This window comes from Chinchilla lanigera, unplaced genomic scaffold, assembly GCF_000276665.1.
Source record: "Chinchilla lanigera isolate Chin_1 unplaced genomic scaffold, ChiLan1.0 scaffold00066, whole genome shotgun sequence".
Taxonomy (NCBI): Eukaryota; Metazoa; Chordata; class Mammalia; order Rodentia; family Chinchillidae; genus Chinchilla; species Chinchilla lanigera.
The window spans coordinates 9,777,995-9,799,184 of record NW_004955467.1 but is presented as its reverse complement, the minus strand read 5'-3'; the positions used below and the strand labels follow the sequence as shown (position 1 = coordinate 9,799,184).

The following is a 21,190-nucleotide window of genomic DNA, read 5'->3' as shown; positions in this document are numbered from 1 at the left end:
TTGAACTTTTGCCCAGTGCTATTTCTATATTGTGTAATTTTGTCTTTTATAGTCCATTAACCTGTTCTGCTGTGTTCCCAAATTCTATCGTTATAAAAGTTTTTGCTGACTTTAACCTGTCTTTAAATACTTGGCACATAACATTATTTGAACATGTTACCTACTATAGGATACTGAGTGAATTGATTAGCTAATATTTGATATAGCCGTTTACATTTCTGGTCATTGCAGTGACAATTTCCCATTTGAAATATGTTAAAACTTGATTTATAGACTAATATCGGCTCAATTTTTTGATGATGTCTTGGTGCTATTCAAAAGAATGAATATTCTGAAATTGATGAGTGCTATGTCTTAAATGTCCATTTGGTCATAATAGCTCAATCTGGAATTCCAAACATTTGTACACTTACATATTTTCTTACTTTTTGTCTGCTTGATGTGTTGTAAGAGCACACTTATCGAATAGCAGACTGGTAGACATATTATAGCAAAAACTAAAAATCAATTACAGGTCTGTGACCACAGGCTCCTGCTGCTTGTCACATAGCTAGCTTGCTAATTTCAGCTAATAACCTTGACTGCCTGGTCCCAGCTGTTATCCATCAGCAATGTGATGGGTCAAACTGACTGGGTTTCCTTTAGTTAAAAGAATGTGCATTGATTCCAACTTGCTTCAAGGACATCATGTTTGGGGAAGACTGAATCAGTCAAGGATACTTTCAAATCTGCCTACTCTTCTCAGACCCTCTCCCTCCCAGAATGTTCCTGTACAATTCTGCGTGACAATATATGACACAATTCTTATATTCCATGTAACCAATCATGTAATAGCCTGCTACCAGCTTTGTACTTCCTGCTTGCAAACCATATTTAAACTGAACTAAAACTTGACTCTGAGCTGGTGATTTGAACCTCTGAGTTCCTCAGCCCACTAACATGATAAAAGTTGCCTTCTAACTACTTGGTGCAAAGAATCTTTCATTTGGTTTGATATTGGTTTTATATTGCAATAGTATAAATTATTAAAAATGACTATAATCTCTGACTATGAATGTGAATTTGTCTACTTTTGCTTTGTTTCAAAATTTTGTGACTATCTTATTCAGTGCATACATGTTTACTACTGGTGTACTTTCTTGTTTAACTGAACCTTTTATCATTAAGAAGCCACCCAATTATCTTTTTGTTTGAATGTATTTATTTTTAATTAGATTATGTTTGCAATACATAATACTTACATTTGATTGGGGGAATTGGTACATATTTGTATTTCATCTTGATCATTTTTGATCTCTGTTCCCCTTATCCCTTTCCCATCTCCATAAAGTCTACCTCCCTGTTTCCTACAATCTCTCCTTTATTTTGCTTGTTTATTTATATTTTGGATTTCTCATATAAGTGAAACCATGCAATATTTAACTTTCTGTGTCTGATTTATTTCACTTAGCATTATGATCTCAAAATCATCCATTTTCCTGCAAATGACAAAGTTATCTTTATGGCTTAGTTGTACTCCATCATGTATATGTCATATTTTCATTTCCGGAAATAATCTGTTGCAAAGTGTACTTTATGGTAGCTGTGTTTTGGATAGAATTTATGTTTTTGTTGTTTGGACATAATATATGTTTTTCATAGTTTTGTTTTCTATCTCTTCAGATTTTGGGGGTTTTTTGTTTTTGTTTTTTGGTTTTTGAGTCAAAGTCTCACTATGTAGTTCAGGTTGGCCTTTGACTCACTGTGTAGCTCCAGCTGTCCTTGATCTTGCAGCAATCCTCCTGCCTCAGCCTCCTAAGTGCAGGGATTACAGGTATATGCCACCACACCTGTCCTATTCTAATGTTTCTTGAACAGGCAGTTTATTTTTTATTGAGTCTGGCATGGTTTTTTTTGTCTTTTAACAAGAAAACTTGAATGTTTTACATTTCATATAATCGGTGTAATCTAGATATAACTAAATTATATAACTAACCTTTTATTTTTTCCAGCATCAGATTCATTTATTTATTTTAAAGTCCTTATCAAGTTAATTATCACAAATACAGATTAACAGCCAGACTAATAGGCCAATAAAATATATAAAACACATAGACAATTCTACTAAATCAAGGTACACTTTGAGATACATTGGCCATACTAGATTAAGTAGCCTCTCTCTCTCTCATTGTCTTGTTTTTTACTATTTTTTTTTATTTTAAACTCATTGTCTGTTATTTTGCCCTGTATTTATATATTGGTTTTATCATATAAGAGAAACCATGTGATTTAAGTTTGTGCTTCTAATTTACTTCACTAACATTACGGTCTTCAAGGGGCATCCATTTTCCTACAAATGACTCAAGTTTATCCTTCTTTATGGCAGACTAGTATTCCACTGTGGATAAATATCACATTTTCTTTATCCATTTACCTGTTAATGGACATATAGGCTGCTTCCAAGATTTAGCTACTATGAACTGAGCTGCTATAAATATGGATATGCATTTATCACTGTAATATGGTGTTGTAGGTCTTTCAGGAAGATACCTAGAAGAAGAATGGCTAGGTCGAATAGAATTTCTTGTTTCAGTTTTTTGAAGAATCTCCATACTGATTTCTGTAGTAGTTATACAAGTTTTCATTCTACTAACAGCAAAGATGATTCCTTTTTCCCCATAGCCTCTGTAGAATTTGATTTCTTGATGATGACCATTCTTTCTGAAGAGAGATGGAATCTCACTGTTGTTTTAATTTTGTATTTCTTGAATGGCCATTGATGTTGAACATTTTTTTATGTAGTTGTTGGCCATTTGCATTTGTTCATCTGAGAAGTATCTACTCCTTTCAGATGCCTGTTTTTAATTAAGACTTTAAATTCAGAGACATCTAATTTTTTTTTAGTTCTTTATATATTCTAGATATTGTCTGAGGAATAGGAGGCAAAATTCTTTTTCCCATTCTATAGATTGTCCCTTTGCTTTATTGGTGGTTTCCTCTGCTGTGTAGAAAGCTTTTTTTAAATTTAATTTGTCCCCATTTGTTGATTCTTGGTATTATAGCTTGTGGAACCAAGGTTGTGTTCAAGAGGTTCTTGCCTACACCTATGTCTTCAAGAATTTTACCTGTTTGTCTTCCAGCACATTAGTGCTTCTGTTTTAATATCTAGATCTTTGATTCATTTTGATTTTAGATTAGTGCATGATAAAAGATATAGACCTAGGTTTAATCTTCAGCATGTGGGGCCAGACATGGTGGCATATGCCTGTAATCCCAGCACTTGGAAGGCTGAGGTAGAAGGATCATAGTGAGTTTGAGGCCAGCCTGGGCTACATAGTGAGTTCAAGGCAAACTTGAATTACAGAGCAAGACCCTGACTCAAAAAACAAAACAAAAACGTCTTCAGCATGTGGATAGCCAGCTTTCCCAGCATCATTTATTAAAGAGGCTCTCTCTCCCAGCAAAAATATTTGGTCCCTTTGTCAAAAATAAGAGAGCTGGGGCCAGAGATATAGCCCAGCGGCATAAGCGCCTGCCTGACAAGTGCAAGGTCCTGAGTTCAATTCCTGGTACTACAAAAAAAAAAAAAAAGACACAAAAATAAGACAGCTGAGTGTGCTTAAAGTTGTTTCTGGAGCGTCTATTCTGTCCCATTGATCCACAAGTGTGTTTTTGTTTTGTTTTGTTTGTTTGTTTTTACCAATACCATGATATTTTTATTACTGTAGCTTTGTAGTATAACTTGAAGTCTGAAATTGTGATGGCACATGCCTTGCCCTGCATGCCTTGCCCTTATTGATGACCAGAATTGCTTTTGCTCTTCTAACTCTCTTCTAGTTCCATATGAATTTTAGAATTGCTTTCTCTAGTTCTGCAAGAAATGCTATTGGCATTTTGATTGGGATTGTGTTAAATCTGTATAACATTTTTGGAAGTATGGCCATTTTGACTATACTGGTTCTGCCTATGCAGGAGCAGGGAATATCTTTCCATCTTCTAATATCTTCTTTGATCTCCTTTTCCAAAATAGTATAGTTTTTATTAGAGAGGTCTTTCACTTCCTTGGTTAGGTTAATTCCTATTTTTGTTTTTCTTTTTTTTTATGCTATTGTGAAAGATATTATTTCCCTAATTTCCCTGTCAGTGAGTTTATTATTGGTGTACAAGAATGTTATTGATTTTTGAGTGTTGACTTTGTATCCTGCTGTACTGCTGAAGTTTGTTATCATTCTATGTGTCTTTTGGTGGAGTTTTTGAGATCTTTTATGTAGGGGATCATGTTATTTGCAAATAATGATAATTTCAATTCTTCCCAACTCTTCTGTTTCTTTCTCTTGGCTAACTGCTCTGGCTACTATTTTGAGAACAGTAGCAGTGATACCAGACACCCTTGTCTTGTTTCTGATTTTAGAGAGAAAGCTTTCAATTTTTCTCCATTTAGTACGATATTGGCCATTGTTTGGCTGTCTGGCTTTTATCAGATTAAAATAAAGACCTATGTGTATTTTCTTTGGGATTTCTATCATGAATGAATGTTGGATTTTTTCAAATACTTTTTTCTGCATGTACTGAAATGATCATGTGGTTTTTGTCCTTGCATCTGTTTATGTGGTGTATTATATTTATTAATTTGCATATATTGAACTATTCCTGCATCCCTGCAATGAATCCTACTTGGTTATGATGTATGATCTTTATGATGATTTGCTGTTTTCTGTTTATCACTATCTTATTGAGGAGTGTTGCATCTATGAACATTAAAGAGATTTTACCTACAGTTCTCTTTTTTGGTTGGGTCCTTTTCTGGTTTTGGAATCAGGGTAATACTTATTTCCAGAATGACTTTGGGAGCACTGCTTCCCTTTTAATTTCATGAAAGACTTTGAGGAGTATTTGGTGTTAGAGCTTCTCTAATGTTCTTGAAGAATTCAGCAGTGAATCTCTTGGGACTCCAGATTTTCTTTGTTGGTAGTTTTGTGGGAGTTTTTATTAATTTTTCAATTTCATTGACTAATATTGGATTATTCAGGATTTTTAATTCTTGGTTCAGCTGTGGTAGTTGATATGTATAGAGGAATCTATCCATTTATTCTGAATTTTCCATTTTATTCAAGTATTGTTTCTCAAAATAGTTACAAATGATCTGGATTGTGGCAGAATCCATTTTGTTTTTCACATTTTCATTTATAATTTCATGGATTTTGGTCTTTCCTTATTTTTGATAAGATTGGCTAAGGGTTTGTCTATTTTGTTTATTCTTTCAAAGAATCATTTCTTCAATTCATTGATTCTTTGTATTGTTTTTTAGTCTCAATTTCATTAATTTCTACTCCAAGCTTTATAATTTCCTTCCTTGTGCAAGCTTTTGGTTTGTATTATTCTTGTTCTTCTAGGACCTTGAAGTGCTTCATTATTTATTTGAGCTCACTCTGTTTTTCTGATGTGGGAATTCACCACTATAAACTTCCCTGTAAGGACGGCTTTCATTGTGTCTCATAGGTTACAGTATGTCATACTGGCATTATCACTTGATTGCTGAAACTTCCTAATTTCTTCCTTAATTTCATCCATGACCCACTGATTATTCAAGAGAGTGTTGTTTAATATCCATGTGTTTGCATAGTTTCTATGGTTTATCTTGCCACTGATTTTACTTTCATTGCACTATGATCTGATAATATTTGTGGAATAACTCGATTCTTTTGCATTTACTTAAGCATATTTTAAGGGCTAGTATACAGTCTATTTATAACTAATCCTTTATTTTGTGCTCTTTCTTATGTATCTATACTGGTCCTTTCCCTCTCCCTTCCTACATTCCTTTAGTGCCCCGCCTTTTCCTGCTTACCAATTGTAAGATTTGAATTTATAACTTCCACTAAGGGAGTCACCTAAAACTTATAACAATGAGAGTAAAAACACTGCTCACTTTGTTATTTCTTCTATGTCTGTACATATGTACTTTCTTCTTCTAAATTAGTGTCTGAAGCTTCTTTATTCTCCTTCATATGTATTTCATTCAATATTTCCAAGAGTCAGGAATTTTTTTACTAGTGATATTTATGTTTGTAGGCCTCATTCATTATTTTTTGCTTGTATTTTTATAAATCCCTTTCTTCTACTTGGGAAGATTTATTTCACTATTCTTTTTCCAGGTTGTTGAATCAAAACAGTTTTGTTCCATTTCAGCCACTGGCTTTTGTTTTTTTTAATTTTGAGACAGAGTCTAGCTGAGTTGCCCAGGATGGCCTTAAACTTGCAATCCTCTTGACTCAGACTCCTAAGTGGGTAGATTTACAGGCACACTCCACTATGTCTGGCACTTTCTCTATATTTAATACATATTTTTTGGCTACATGCGTATCTTCCTATGAATTGCTTTAGAGCATTCATAGCATCAGTATGTAGTGCTCATATTGTTCATTTCCAAATCACTTGACTGTGAATTTGATTTTCTCTTAAAAGTCCAAAATTAGAGAGATGGTGAGAAAATTACATGTTTACACATCTTTTTAAGAATACACTTTTGTGTTCATTTCTGTTTTACCATGGTAAGAGAATTGCTCTTGTTTTGAATCAGCTGAGGTCTCACTTATGTGCAAACACTTTGTTCAAATTTGTTAATAATTCCACAAGCCTGCTGGGTGTGGTGGCACCTGCCTGTAAACCCAGCAGCTAGCAATGTTGAGGTAGGGGGATCACACATTTGAGCCCAGTGTGGGCAATTTAGTGGGGTAGGATTTAAAATTTAAAAATAAAATAAAATGGGCTGAGGATGTACCTCAGTGGGGCAGCGCTGTGTTCAATCACCAGTACCACAGAAATAATAAACATAATAATCCCAGAAGCAATTGTGAAATCCTAACTGGTGTCTCCATTCCCATTCTATTAATGATGGTGCTTCCTTTCCATGGTCCCTGTTGTCCTCACGCACTTGGTCACTGTGTATTCATGGTATTTGTAACCTGTCTGTAAAGGTGGCTTTTGCTTACTGTGGTGAAAGCAACAAATACCATACCACCAGTTTCACTGAAGGTTTTTGAAGCACTCAACAGACTGGGGTGGTTCAGTTCTATGAGGTATTGCTCCACTAACAATCCTATCTTTCAGCTGAGACTCAGAGAACAGAATAACGTGCCCAAGCTTACACACCTGTAAATAACAACGCCAGGCTCTTTATCAGCCCATCGGGCCCAAAATCTATTGAGTTCTCATGATGTCACTTCCTGCCCAAGTCTTCCTCCTGCCAACCAGGCCACTCCCTGCTCCAAACCCCCAGTAACCAGACAGTACGTAAGATATTTGACTATATTTCTATTCTTTTTACTTTAAAAAGAAAAAGCTGACAATAAGCTGCACACTGTACAAAATGTCATAGATTTCATTCTCCCCACCCCTATAAATTTCACAGTACATTCCTTAGTCACCATCATTTTCTCTCCCCTTAAAATGCTAGATGAAAATCCCCAAGAAAGTGAAGGCCTCTAGAAAGGAGGATTCTTAATACTTGATCTTAGCATTTCAAGGCATTGAGGAAATAAATTACGGCCGTGAAGGCTCTAGCTGGCTTTGCTGAGCTCTGTCTCACAAATCCAGTGGTGGAGCCTCCTGCAGACATCATCATTCCAGCTCCCATCTCCGGTGAAGTGGGCACAGTCCTCACCTCCTCCCAGCCCATGGCCATACCAGTCATCTGGCTGCTCTGGACTCCAGTTCCTGTAGACAAGAGAAAACCATACACACAAGGAAGTCAGTCTCAGCCCCAACCCCAGGAGTCTCTCTGAACACAGGGCCACCGGCTGGGAAGTGGGAAGAGTCCCAGATACAGGACACAGAGCCTCTGGCAAACAAACACACTCACTTAAAACCTTTGTCGACGTCAGACCCATCCACCCATTTCCAGGACCCACTTAGGTCAGTTAGGCCCATCCAGGTGTGTATACGTCTCATGTTGCTCTGGATAAATTTCTGGGGAGAGAAGAAGAAGATGGTGACCTCTCCCTTAGACCAGCCAGCCTCAAATAAGAGCCAGGTGGAGCCTCACCTGCTCCTCCAAGGAGTTCACTATCACCAGGTGGGCATTCTCCATCTGGCAGGACTTGTTAGCCTCATCCCAGGACTTCCCTGATTGAGAAAACCAGTAGCAGCTGCCTTCATGCTCCATCCAATTAAGGGGGCAGCAGGTCCCAGAGCCTAGGCAGGGAGAGGGAGGATGAAAGAGTTGGGGTGATGCCCAGTGGGCCACCAGCTATAAAGAGAGGCCAGCCACAGCCTTACTCCTCCTCACCATTGCTCTTGAGCTCAACCAGCTCACAAGACAGGGACCGCAGGTCTTTTACCAGCTCCTGGATTTGTGTGCGCATTTGAGACTGACCTGGAACAGAAACAGATGCGAGTAGGAACCATGCTCTGTGTGTAGTCTTTAGCGAGCCCTGCCCCTCAGGCATCCCGCACAGGACACAACCCAGGAACCTCACGCTCCCAAAAACACCATGCCCAGGTGCAGGGTAGCAGCCATCTGACCTTCTTTGAATTCCTGCTCCTTTTCCTGCAGAACGCTCTCCAGAGAAGCCACCTTCTGGTTCAAGATACGGCCTGGAGAGGAGGGAGCTCAGCACCAGGAAGCTGCCCTCCTGCATACCCACCCATGCACTATGGACACCAGGGTCTCTCACCTGCCTGCAGTTCCTCCCTGTGATCCTCCACCTCTGCTTTGAGAGAATTTATGGTTTTTTGCAGTGCACCACCTGGAAGACAAAGGGACTCCAGCTCAGGAGGCAGCCCCCCTTCCAGACCCACCTCACCCCAGTGCCCCTTTCAAGTATGGCTCACAGCTGGAAGTCAGTTGCTGGATGTTAGCCTCGTTATCTGAGAAGAAGTTGCTGAAATTTGTCCTCAAGGTGGCCAAATCTTTCCGTAAGTTAGAACCTGATGAAGGGAATGATCAGAATTAAGATTTGCCAGGTCCTCGCTTTACACACATTGTCTCATTTGGTCCTTACACTGACCCAGTGAGAATGAGACAGGCCCTGTTATTATCCAGTACTGCACACAGGGACACTAGTGTTTAGTGTCCTAGTTTAGGAGGTGATGTAATTAGACAACATGACCCAACTAATAAGTGACATGACCAGCAGCCATCCACACCATGGGTCTTTCGCTATTTCCACCGCTGTCCCCACCTCTGTTCTTATCCATTATCAACTATCCTATTATGGGCTCTCTGGCTGCTTGATAACAGTGCCATTGTCATAGTCCTCACTGATGTCCCATAAATACCCACTGTGCCCATCACTGCTCTTGCTACGGTTGTCACCATCACCCCAGCACTGCCTCACAACTGCACTCCCATGATTTCTCTCTTCCTGCCCTCCCCAGGCACCCACCTCGGTGTCCAATCACACAGATGACTACCAGCAGCAGGAGACTGAGGCCCAGGGAGATCAGGATCACGTAGGGCCCACGGCAGAAATTCCTGAGTACACTCTGGAGAGGTAGGGCTGAGAGAGAAGAGAGTATCATTCCAAGGAGAATCCAGGTTGTGATGGAGACAGGAGGAAAGAGAGCCCCAGGGACTCATCCAGGGTTGAAGACTGAGCCTTTGTATTGCTGGGATGAGAGCTGAATGAGGAGATTTTGGGGGAAAAGATGACCAGCCCTTTGACCAGCACAAGTCGTCAGTCACACAGATCTCTCACACTCCTGAAGACTTATGTACTCATCCCTGGGAACCCATATACATATAAGTATGCAGAGACAGAGACAGTTGGTGATACCTGAGGTCTTATCATCAGAGTCGGGGGAGGAAGCACAAGGACAGAGATAGTTAGGGAGAGACAGGTCCTTAGCTGGTTCACACACATCGGCATGACTGGGCAGACTAATTAATGAGTTTCCTCTCCAAACTCAACGCTGCAATCTCTCATGCCCTCCCCACAGAGCTCAGGAGAACAGGTCAAGGGAGATCTGTGTCTTTGTCTGTCTGAGGACCTTGAATCCTCTTCACAGTGGGCCCTCAGGGGAGCTGACTCATCCAGAATTAAAGACCCAACACTGTACGTGGTAGCAGAGCAGACAAGACATGACAGCAGATATCCTGCCAGGCATATTAACAGAGCACTTTAGGAGAGACTCTTTCCCCATTCCTTTTACCTTTTCTAATCTCTGGATTTTTCTTCTCACTCCCGAAGTCCTGAAAATTTTCATATTGCATGTCTATTCTTGGACAAACACACAGCCTCTGAGGCTGTCAGAGCTGAAATTAAGAGACAAGAGTCCAGGATAAAGCAAAGTTGGAGCCAAAGAGGAGGCTAGCAGCGTGTAGCTGAGGTAGAGTTAAGAATGAGCTCTGAATTAGGAGTATGATCACATGTGCCTGTGTTTGCAGCTGAAGGTAGAAATAGGGTCAGGTTTGGGCTGTGGGCTGGGGTTGAGTTGAGTGAAGTTGGAACTAAATTTATTTTTGTGCCTGAATCTACAATTGGGTTGGAGCTGAGGTTGAATTGCATGGCGGGATTGGCACCAGTACCCATGGTAGGTCATGGATGGAGTCAGATCTAAGTGTGGCACAGAAACTGGAAGTAGAATAGCATTGAGGTGTAATTTTGGGTTGAGGTAGGTGTTTAGATTCAAGTTGATTCTGAGGTTGAAACTGAGGTTGGGTTAAAGAAGGAGCTGAGTTTGGAATTGAGCTTAGGGCTCTGGCTAGAATTGGGATTGAAGATCAGATTAGAATTCGGCCAGAGATGAGCCTGTAACTTTTAGTTTGTGACTGAGGAATGTAATCGCTGTAACTCAATCTAGAATATATGAAGGAGAATAGAGTCTCAGGTCCCCATTGATAATTAAATTCCACTTTGCCCCCTCATATTTCTTCCAGTTACCCCCACCAAGACCCAAAGCTTCCCTCTCCCTGCTTCTTCTAACATTCCCGCCCCCTTCGTCTAGCTGACCTCACCAACCCAGTTACCTGTGGAAAGCACGAAGGCTGTGACCTGACTTTGTTGTGCGGGCAGGAAGGCCAAATGTAGGAAGTGAAGAACTAAATCCTGGGCAGTTGGGGTGGGAAGGGCCAAAGGAGGAGCCACACATGATGCGGTCCTGCTGATCTTTGCATATGGAAAGCAAAGTTCTGTAGCACTGGACGTCCCATTTCCTCAACTTGACACAGTACATAATAAGAATAGATTATAACCGGAACACATACAGAGATGTGGGAGGGGTTGGGTGTGGAGCCAGATTTTCTGTCAACCTCCTGGGTGTGTCCACTCACTTTCCTCTTTCTTGAAGTTCCCCTGACTTCCCCATTTTACCATGTGAGGAGCAAGCTGTTCCAAAAGGGAAGGTCTGTTTTTCTCCTATGCCCTATGTCTCCATTTACCTTCTACCTCTGAATCTTCCAGAAGTATTGGTGCTGCCATCCTTGACTCCCAGTCCTGGAGGAAGCCATGCTCTGCTCATGCTCAATCCTTGCCCAACTCTCTGGCATCTGAGCATCCTCTGAGGCCTTAAGCATCAAGCTCCCCAGCTTGACATTCACTCTTGTCACTCCAGTCAGGAGGAAAAAGAGCAACAGAGACTGACTTGTACTGACCAGGATGAGTCAATAAAAGGCACAAACTTTTATTAAGCGTCAAATTTTTGAGAAGACTTGTTCCAGATTTTCTTGAAATAGCCAATTGGTTCTCACAAGTGCCTCGGGATGCATTTCGGATGATACAAAGGAGATAACCAGGAGTCAAAGCCAGTTCTGCAGGTACCATGGGTGGGCTCTCTGCACACATACCGTCTTCACGAGCTGGGTCTTCTTCACAAGCTGGATTTTAGGTCATGCCATGTGCCTGCCAGTTCTCTCAGGGCTTCCCTGAGTCCATACACACATCCCTTGCAAGAGGAAGAAGCTCAAGTATGCAGACATAAAATAAGTGCATTGTAGAACTTATTTTTATGCACACAGAAATGTGTTCACTAGTTCTTTTTTAGAAATTGAACTAAAAATGTATCAGGGTCATTTCTCCACCTGAGTTCCTGAAAGGTAGTGTTCACCTGCATCTCATCTCATCATGTAGCCTCTCATTTATTTCCCTACCGGTAAACATATAGGTTTTCTCCAGTTTGATTTGGCTTTTGGTTTCATTCTTGTTTTTTAAGAGTTTGGTTAGTACATTGTTTGAGTTACCTTCTCATCATCACTGAGACATGGCTTGAAGGAGGAGGGGTTTATTTTTGTCCTCATTTCCAGTCCATCATTGGCTGCCTCCTGGGTAGAAACAGCAGAGTGGAGGGGCTGGGGTGGAAGACACCTGTTCGCTGCATGGAGGCCAAGAAGTAGAGAAAGAAGACAGGAGCCAGGGAGAGAGCTATGCCCTTCCTGTTCATCCCCACCAAGGACTTGCCTCTAACTAGGCCCCACTCTAACATCAAGGGAGCTATAGCACCTCCATGATCCAGGCACCTTCAGAAAGCCCCACTGCAGGCACATGAGAATTCTGGGGCTCACTCCTGATCTAAACCACAACATAAATGTTGCAGGTTGGTGCTACAGTTGGGAATGTTCTCAGACGACCCATGTATTAGATGCTTGGTTCCCAGCAGGTCACTACTGGGAGATGGGGAAATCTTAAAGAGGTGGGACTTAACCCTGGTATAGGGGCACATGTCTGTAATCCTAGCTACTGAAGATGGTGAGGCAGGATGATTGCAAGTTTGAGGCCAGCCTGGGCTATACAGCATGTTTAAGGCTGACCTGAACTATATAGTGAGACCCTGTCTCAAAAAAATAGAATAATTTTAAAAGGCTGGGGATGTAGTTCAATGGTAGAATGATTGCCTAATATGCACAAGGCCTTTGGTTCAATTTCCAGTAACAAAGAAAAAAAAAAGACAAGAAAGAAAGGTCTGGGATCTAGTAAGATGTTTTCTGTTCAAAAACACCACGCCATCTACATGGACTGTGGGACCTGAACCCCTTCCTCTTTCTCTTTCACTTCCTGGCCATGAGGTGAGAGATTTTATGCTATTAACACCCCTCCTATGATGTGCTGCTCACCACAGGCCCAAAGCATTTGATTCAATCAATCTTGGACTGAAACCGCTAAAACTGTGAGCCAAAGTAAACCTTTTCACTTTTTAAATTGATTATATCCTATTTGTTACAGTGATAGTAAGCTGACTAACACATTTGGGGTTTTGGAAGCTAATACTGAAATTGTATTTGGGGTATGAGCTAATTATTAGTATCAACACCTAGGAAAGGATGGGGAAAGAAGTAAAGCTGGGTAAGGAAGACTAAACATGACATTAGACTAACACGACATCACTCTGAACACACATGACATTTCAAGGTCTGAGGGCTTCCATACAAATTTATCTCCAGTGAGCCTGGATTATCCAGATGAAAAGCTAAAATTCTTTAAATGGGTTATTAGGTATCATGGTGAAGGGAGATACTACCCTCCTCTCTCCGTTGACTATACATGTGGCCATGGGGGAGATAGTGCCATACTGCCCACTGATTTGAGGCTTATCTTCACCAAAAGCCTGGGTAGCAAAATAAGAAGTGTACCCCAGCTCTAACCCTCAAGTTAGAGACAGCCATTCAACATGTGGTCTTTCAGAAATATTTCTGTGCATATTTAGGTACCTGAAAGCATTTTGTTGGGCCTCCATATCTGCAGATTCCACCAACCGTGAATGGAAAATATTTTGGGAAAAATTACATATGTACTGGTCATGTATGAACTTTTTTCTTTTAGTATTCTCTAAATAGAGTATGACAACAATTTACATAGCATTTACATGGAATTATGTATTACAAGCAATCTAAAGTATACAAAAGGATTTGCGTAGGTTACATGCAAATACTTCACCATTTTGCATAATGGACTTGAAAATCCATGAATTTAAAAAAGTTAAAAAAAGGACATTGATAAATTTTGTTATTCATATGGGTCCTAGACTATATCTTCTGAGGATACTGAGGGATGGCTGTACACACATACATGTAGTAGGTTTTGAGGTTTTCTCAGAGATTGTCCTCTATAATGTACTTCCTTCTAAAAAAAAAAAATTTTTGAGGATTCAGGTATCCCTGCCCACCTCCTTTTTAAAGGCCATTTTATGGATATGTCAGATCTTATTTAATGCCTCTGTTGATAAATTTGTAGTCATTTGCATATTTTGCTTTTATAAGTAATGCTGAAATTTGTAGGCTTTTATTTTACCAAATGGTTTTTAATGTTAGTAGTAGTACATGTTTGTGGTATATTGGGATTACATTCAGATTGCAGGGTTGATACCTATACATATCACAGCTCAGTCATCTTTACTCATCCTGCTCCCCCTCCCTACCATCTCCCTCTGTCCCCATATCCCCTTTCCAATATATTTTTTTTTTGGTACCGGGAATTGAACTCAGGACCTTGCACTTGCTAGGCAGGCACTGGGCCACTGAGCTATATCCCCAGCCCACCTCCCTGTTTCTTAACATGGCTCTTTTATTTTGTTCATTAAATTATAAAAATAACTTTACTGCCATATTGACCCAGAAAGAATTTATCAATTTGTCTTAATAGTCCTTGTTTTATCTCAAATGAATAATAGGTTTATAAAATTATATTATGGTTTATATTTTCTCCCAAAGCATTTAAGTAAGACTTCCATCACATATTAAGTTCTTATTTATATTTGTATGTGTTTCTGAATTTTTAGTCTGTTCCACTGATTTAATTTTTCTTCTTGTGCTAATATAACTAGGGTATTTTCTAACACCCAAAACCAATTCCCTGCAAACACACCAGTTGGGTATCTTGTAATTTAATTAAATTCTGATGCTGTTTACGTAGACAGCAAACCCAACAAGCTACGGGCTCAGTGACACGTGATTGCCCTAGTTCAGATGCCCATCACAAATTCAGGATAGTCACACTTCTGCCCAACTGGGTGTAAACTGGGAGAGCCCACAACCCTGCCCTTGGGTTCAGTAAGTTGCTGGAACAGCTCACACAACTCAGAGAAGCATTTGCTTACATTGACCACTTTATTATAACGAGTATCATACAGAAGAACAGCCAGATGAAAAGGAACAAAGGGTAAGGTGCACAAGGGCCCTGAGGAGAGATGCTTCTGTCCTGCAGAGCTTGGGTATACCACCCACCTAGCATGTGGACGTCCTCATCACCCTGAACATTCATGATATGCCAAGGTTTGAGAGCTTCCATACAAATTTATCTTCAGTCATCACCCCAGAGACCAGTGGATGAGGCCAAAAGTTTCAACCCTTTAATTGTTTGTTCTATCTGGGCACCAGCCTCATGCTGAGCCTATCTGAGAGCCCCTCCCTCAGTCCCTTCATTACCATTAACTCAGATACAAACCAACCATTATGATTAAAAACTTCAACCCTAAAGTACAGAACTGTGCAGTGCCATCAACAGCTGGACCTAACTGACACTATGCAGTATTCCCCCCCAGCAACGGCAGAACGCACACCATTTTCAAGTGCACATGTAACTTTCGCCAAGCTAACCCTACCATAGGTTATAAAACAAACCTTAACACATTTAAACAAACTAAAATTATACAAAGTATGTCATCAGATAACCAGGGAATTAAGTTCAGAGCCAATAACATAAAGAATTTTAAATCATCAACACTTAAAAATGAAATGATCCATTTTTTTTTACTATTCCATTTTGAATTTGTTGTATAAAAAATAATAACATTCAGTGCAAGGAATTTGTACCTGTACATGATATAACTTGATTCCTTTTTTTTGTCCCCATTCCCCTCCCCTCCTTTCAACCCCTCTTCCCCTGCTTATTTACAAAAGCTTTGTTTCCACTTTGCTTCTTTTCTCATCATTTTTTCCCTTTTCCCTTCCTTCCAAATGATGCATTTCTAGTACCAGGAATCGAACTGAGGACCTTGTGTTTGCCAAGCAGGTGCTGTGCCACTGAGCTATGTCCCTGGACCTTAAATGATGCATTTCTAAATAATCCATAGGTTAAAAAAAAAAGTCTCTGACAATATCTCCCCAATGTGACACTCATTAGTGAATTGTAAATTTATTATTAAAATAAGGAATACATTTGCTGCAAAATTCTGAATTATATCTAAAAATAGGACTAGCATTTAGAAAAAATCATTTATCTTTTCCTCATTTATTTAATCAGCACTGCAACACTTGATTAGAGTTACAGAATACAAGACCTGTGATCTTTTATTATCAAATGAAAATTTAAAAACAAAGTCTCGAGAGAAATTAGAAACTATTTTGATTAAAATCCAACATATCAAAATTTGCAGATGCTGCTAAGCAAATTCTTAGAATTAAAACATGACTTGTTCATATTAAAGAGGAGAAAGGTCTATATCAATAATGTGAGCTCCCACCTTGAGAAATTTAAAAAAAGAACAACACAATAAGAAAAAAGGAAATAATACCCATAGGAGCAAGCCAGGTATGGTGGTGCACGCCTGTAATCCCAGGACTTGGGTGGCCGAGGCAAGAGGATTGCCATGAGTTTGAGGCAAGCATGGGCTACATAGTGAAACATTGTCTGAAAAGATTAACAATCATAGTAATAATAACAATACCAGGAAACAGTGAAACTGAAAACAAAAAATATAGAAAAATCAATGAAATAAAAAAACAGTTATTTGAAAACTATCAATATAATTGATAAACCATTAGCAAGGCCGACAAAGGGAGAAAACACAAACTATTAACATCTAGAATAAAAGAGGGGATTTTTACTGCCAACCCTGAAGAGACTTAAAGCAACGTTACAAATAACTATATGCACAAAATTTCAATAGATTTAATGAATTCGAACAATACTTCAAAAAACACAAGACTAAATAAGTAAACTGAACAGTTCCATCACTATAAAGAAGTTGAACTCAAACTTTACAACCTTCCAAAAAGGAGTTCTCAAGGCCAGGGATATAGCTCAGAGGCACAAGTGCCTGCCTGGCAAGCACAAGGTCCGGAGATTGATTCCTGGTACCAAAAAAAAAAAAAAAAAAAAAAAAAAAGGAATTCGCTAGACACACACAGTTTAACTGGAGAATTTTATCAAATACTTAAAAATGAAATCACACAAGCCCTGCACAAATTTTTCCAGAAAATACAATAAGAAGGAACATTTCCCTGTTCAAATTAATAGACTAGCATTTTCCCTAACCCTAACTCTAGCCCTAGTCCCAACCCTAACCCTAACCCTAACCCCAACCCCAACCCCAAACCCAGCCCTAACCCCAACCCCAGCCCTAACCCTAACCCAGTGATTAAGCTAGAGACTGAGTGCCCAAACTGCAACCCAAAACCCACTTATTTATTGCAAAGTGCGAACCCTCCAACTGAACCTGAATACTGAGGTTTTAGTTGAGAAAAAAACTGTTATCTGATGCTCAGCTGCTGGGTGACTTGGCTCGTGTGACCACTGAAAGGGCTCTGCACGCCCACTGCAATGTGTGTGCCACAGGTCCACCACCACTGCTAACCAAAGATAATACAAGAGAAGCACTGACCAAATGTCACATGAACATAGACACAAGAGTTATCAACAAAACATTAGCAGTTTGAGTCTAGCAATTTGTGAAAAAGGTACAGCTAAGTGGAGTTTATACCAGGACTGCAAGTCCAGCTAAATATTCAGAAATCAATCAATGTGATCTACTATATTAGAAATCTATAAAGAAAAACTACATATTTGGATCAACTTGTGCAGAAAAGACATTAGACACAATTCAATACCCATTCATGATTTTTTAAAAAGCCTCCCAGTACACTAGGAATAGAAGGGATTTTCTTTAATCTGATAAAGTGCACCATATGCTAATACATCCTTCACTGTTATTGAGTGGACATTTTGCATTTTTCTTTCCTATACATTCAGCTGTAACAGCAGTCTTAATTTCAGGTTCCAAAAGTCCAGTTCAGACTAAAGCAAAACTTGTACCTCACACACCATCAAAACTTTAAGCAGTGTTGGCTGGGGGTGGATCTGCCATGGGAGGGACCACAGCAAACGCTGTGGGGCTTTGTTTGGACCCCTTCAGATCCCGTCACCCTTTTCCTGAGCACTGGCTTCCCCTGCAGGTTTACTCTTAACAACCAGCACCAATGTCTCTCCATCTGATGAAGGCCCTCACACAACACCCGGCACACGGCGGACAGAAGCATTTGGGATTCACATTCCTGCTGTTAATCAATGACTGATGTGAGTCAGCTCCCTTGTTCCTAATAGAGATAACTCTGGGCTGTGACCTGTGTCGTCTCCATTGCTCTCCTGTGGGACTGAGCTGAAGTTACACAATCGCCGCCACCGCCACCACGGCTACCACCACCGCAGAACTTTGCTTGAAATTGCTGAAAGCTCTTTCTAACGAATCACTTTCACAAAAATCTTCACCTCACAGTCGGCTTCTGTGCCCCACCCCCGGCTTGCAGGGCGTCCTTCTCTTCCTCGGCCTACTTCCTCATTCCGCTCCCCGATTTTCCTCAGAACACTTTCTAATGAATCATTTTCAAGAGAATTCTCATCTCTGAGTGTCCCTTGAGAAGCTGCGGCATCTGTCAAGGACTGTTCCTCTGAACGTAGGACTCTTCCCTCAGTCTCCCTTCTCTGCTCACTGACCCTCAAGGACAAAGGAGAGGAGAATTCAAGGACACGGGGCTGGTGCTACTGCGATGGCTAAAGGTTAAGGTGCTCTTCACACCACCGAGCACCCAACGCTGGCCTCTCCTGAGTCCTCAAGGTGGTGCCTCAGAGCCCCTCTGCTCCCCTCTGCTCCACAGCAGGGCCTCATAAAAATGAGTGCTCTCTGGTTTACACCAGCTCCAGACTTCCCAAGTAGGATCAGACCTGACGTCCTGGCTCCAGAGTTCCCTGACATCCCTGCCCTGCCAAACTACCCAGTACAGCCTGATGAAAAAAGACCTGGTTTTGGTCAAGTGTTTGTCTTCCGATTCCCCTGTCAAGAGGCAGAGATGAGTTTATTTCTTCATGACTACTACAAAACTCCAGAAGGCACATCCACAACCTCCCCTAAAACTCTTTTTGCCCCTTTCAAGTAGCAGTCTGCAGAAATCCCAACAATATCCATAGTTTTAAGCCTGGAGTGGTAGCACAAACCTATAATCCCAGCATTTGGAAGGCTGAGGCGGGAGGATCACAAGGAGTTCAAGGCCAGCCTGGGCTTCATAGTCAGTTCAAGGCCAGCCTGAGCTACAGAGCAAGACCCTGTCTAAAAAAAAAAAAAAAATTCCACAGCTTAGCTACCCTCTGCCCTGTTAGAAAGATGCCTAACTTCCCCCTTAGACAGTGGTTGTCTGTCTCTGTGAATAGTTCCTTTGGAGGTGCCTTTGTCTGTCTGGTGAGTGTGTGAAGAAGCACTCCCCTCCCTTTCCCCATGCAGAGAAAAAGTCCAATGCCTTGCTATGCCTTAAAATAATACCAGTGATTGCCTCTTCTGCCACTTCTTAGTAAGTCCTGCCTCACTGCCTCCAATTCCTGTTGGTTATAAATACATTGCCACAGCCAACAATCGTTCTCAGCTTCAAGAATCCAGCCAAATTTTTACGAAAACAGGAAAAGTGTCATGTGGTCATGTCACTTTTCTCAATTCCTGAATTGCACTTGCCAAGATTCTAGTAATCACGATAGTCTTGGCGGAAATGAGTTTCTGTTAAGAGAATGAAAAGGCAAGTTACAGACTTGGAGAAAATATTACAGGTCACCAATCCAACAAATACCCGGCATCTAGAATACATAAAGAGTTCTGAAAACTCAACAATTTAAAAGTCCTAATTAGAAAATGGCAAAAGGTATGAAGAGATATTTTACTGAAGATGATATGCAGATAGTAAACAAGCACATGCAAGGATAGACATCGTTAGCCCCCTGGAAATGCAAGTCAAAACCACAGCAACGGGCTGGGTAGTGGTGCACATCTGTAATTCCAGCACCCCTAGGAGGCTGAGGCAGGAGGATTAACACAAGTTGAAGGCCACCCAGGGCTGCATAGTGAGACCTTGTTTCAAAAAACAAAAACTAAAACAGAAAACAAACAAAATACAGCAATGTATCTCTACCTATATTATATGATTCTTATATAATATATATATTTCAGCCAAAGGCAGGTGAGAAGTAGACAAACTGAGTCATTAACACATTATTGGCAAGAATATAAAATGGTACAACTCTGGAAAACAGTTTGGCAGTTTCTTCCACAACTATATATATCACGCAGCAATTGTACCCTTGGGCGTTATCCTAGAGAAGTGAAAAAGTTATGTTCACACGAAAGCTTATACATGACTGTTCGTAGCATATTTATTTGCAAAACTAAAAACTACAAACAATCCAGGTGTCCAACAATGGGTGAATGGTTCAACACACCGGTACAGTCACATCATGAAGTACTACTCAACAGTACAAAGGAATGAACTACTGACATATACACCAACCCAGGTGATTCTTGAGCATTCTACTGTGAGAAAATAAGCCAGTCCCAAAGGTCTACCTCTTAGATCATTCCATTTATATAACATTCTTGAAACTACAAAAGATGTTGTTGCTTGTTACCCTCTTTTCTGAGGTTTTCCACAAGAACCTTGGAGACTCCAAGCAGGGCTGACACAGCCCATAGATCTTTGAGCAAGTAACAGCTGAATCCTCATCATGGCCCAAAAGAGCACCCTTCTGGGTCTGACCACTTCTCTGACCACATCTCCCACTCTCCCAGATTAAAACAAAAAATAGTATGCTGAGAGCCTGGGTATAACGAAAGAAAGAAAATCCCTGTGTTAGGTCAGCTTTCCACTACTTTAACAAAATTCCTGAGATGAGTAGATAATCAATTTACAAAAAGGAAAGTTTTATTTTGGTTCACGGGTTTGAAGATATCACCCTATGACTAACTGGCCCCATTGCTTTGGGCCTAGGGCATCACATCCCAATAGCATCATGGGTGAGGAACCAAACTTTTTTTTTGGTACCAGGAATCAAAAGGAACCAAACTTCTAACACACGAACCTCTCAGGAATATTCCAGTTCTAAACCATAGCAACCCCCCACCAAGGCATATTATTGGTGATTATCAGACACCAGAATTAAAGAGATCTTGCGGGAGGGACAAATTCACATACAAAAGTCTAAAACATAGGGTTGGATGTCTTAACAGCACACCAAAAACTAGAAAATAT

General features: G+C 40.4%; 1 protein-coding gene across 1 annotated transcript; it reads right to left on the bottom strand.

Moving 5' to 3' along the window:
• Positions 1–7,273: 7,273 nt before the first annotated feature.
• LOC102006012 (C-type lectin domain family 10 member A) lies at positions 7,274–11,030 on the bottom strand. Its single transcript, XM_005399570.2, has 10 exons — positions 10,949–11,030; positions 10,132–10,234; positions 9,366–9,479; positions 8,812–8,907; positions 8,655–8,726; positions 8,503–8,574; positions 8,267–8,353; positions 8,024–8,172; positions 7,841–7,947; positions 7,274–7,695 (listed from the first exon to the last, which is right to left on the bottom strand). Exons 2-10 carry the CDS (start codon positions 10,190–10,192, stop codon positions 7,539–7,541), a joined length of 915 nt encoding a protein of 304 aa, XP_005399627.1. The 5' UTR covers positions 10,193–10,234; positions 10,949–11,030; the 3' UTR covers positions 7,274–7,538.
• Between the last annotated feature and the right edge of the window lie 10,160 nt (positions 11,031–21,190).

Bases quoted from the DNA above. Each gene is read 5' to 3' on its own strand.
- LOC102006012 (XM_005399570.2), bottom strand. From the start codon at position 10,192: ATGCAATATGAAAATTTTCAGGACTTCGGGAGTGAGAAGAAAAATCCA. The intron at 8,908-9,365 runs GTGGGTGCCTGG...TCCCTTCATCAG, and splicing joins CTGTGTGATTGGACACCGAG to GTTCTAACTTACGGAAAGAT. The intron at 8,173-8,266 runs GTGAGGAGGAGT...CTCCCTGCCTAG, and splicing joins GGTTGAGCTCAAGAGCAATG to GCTCTGGGACCTGCTGCCCC.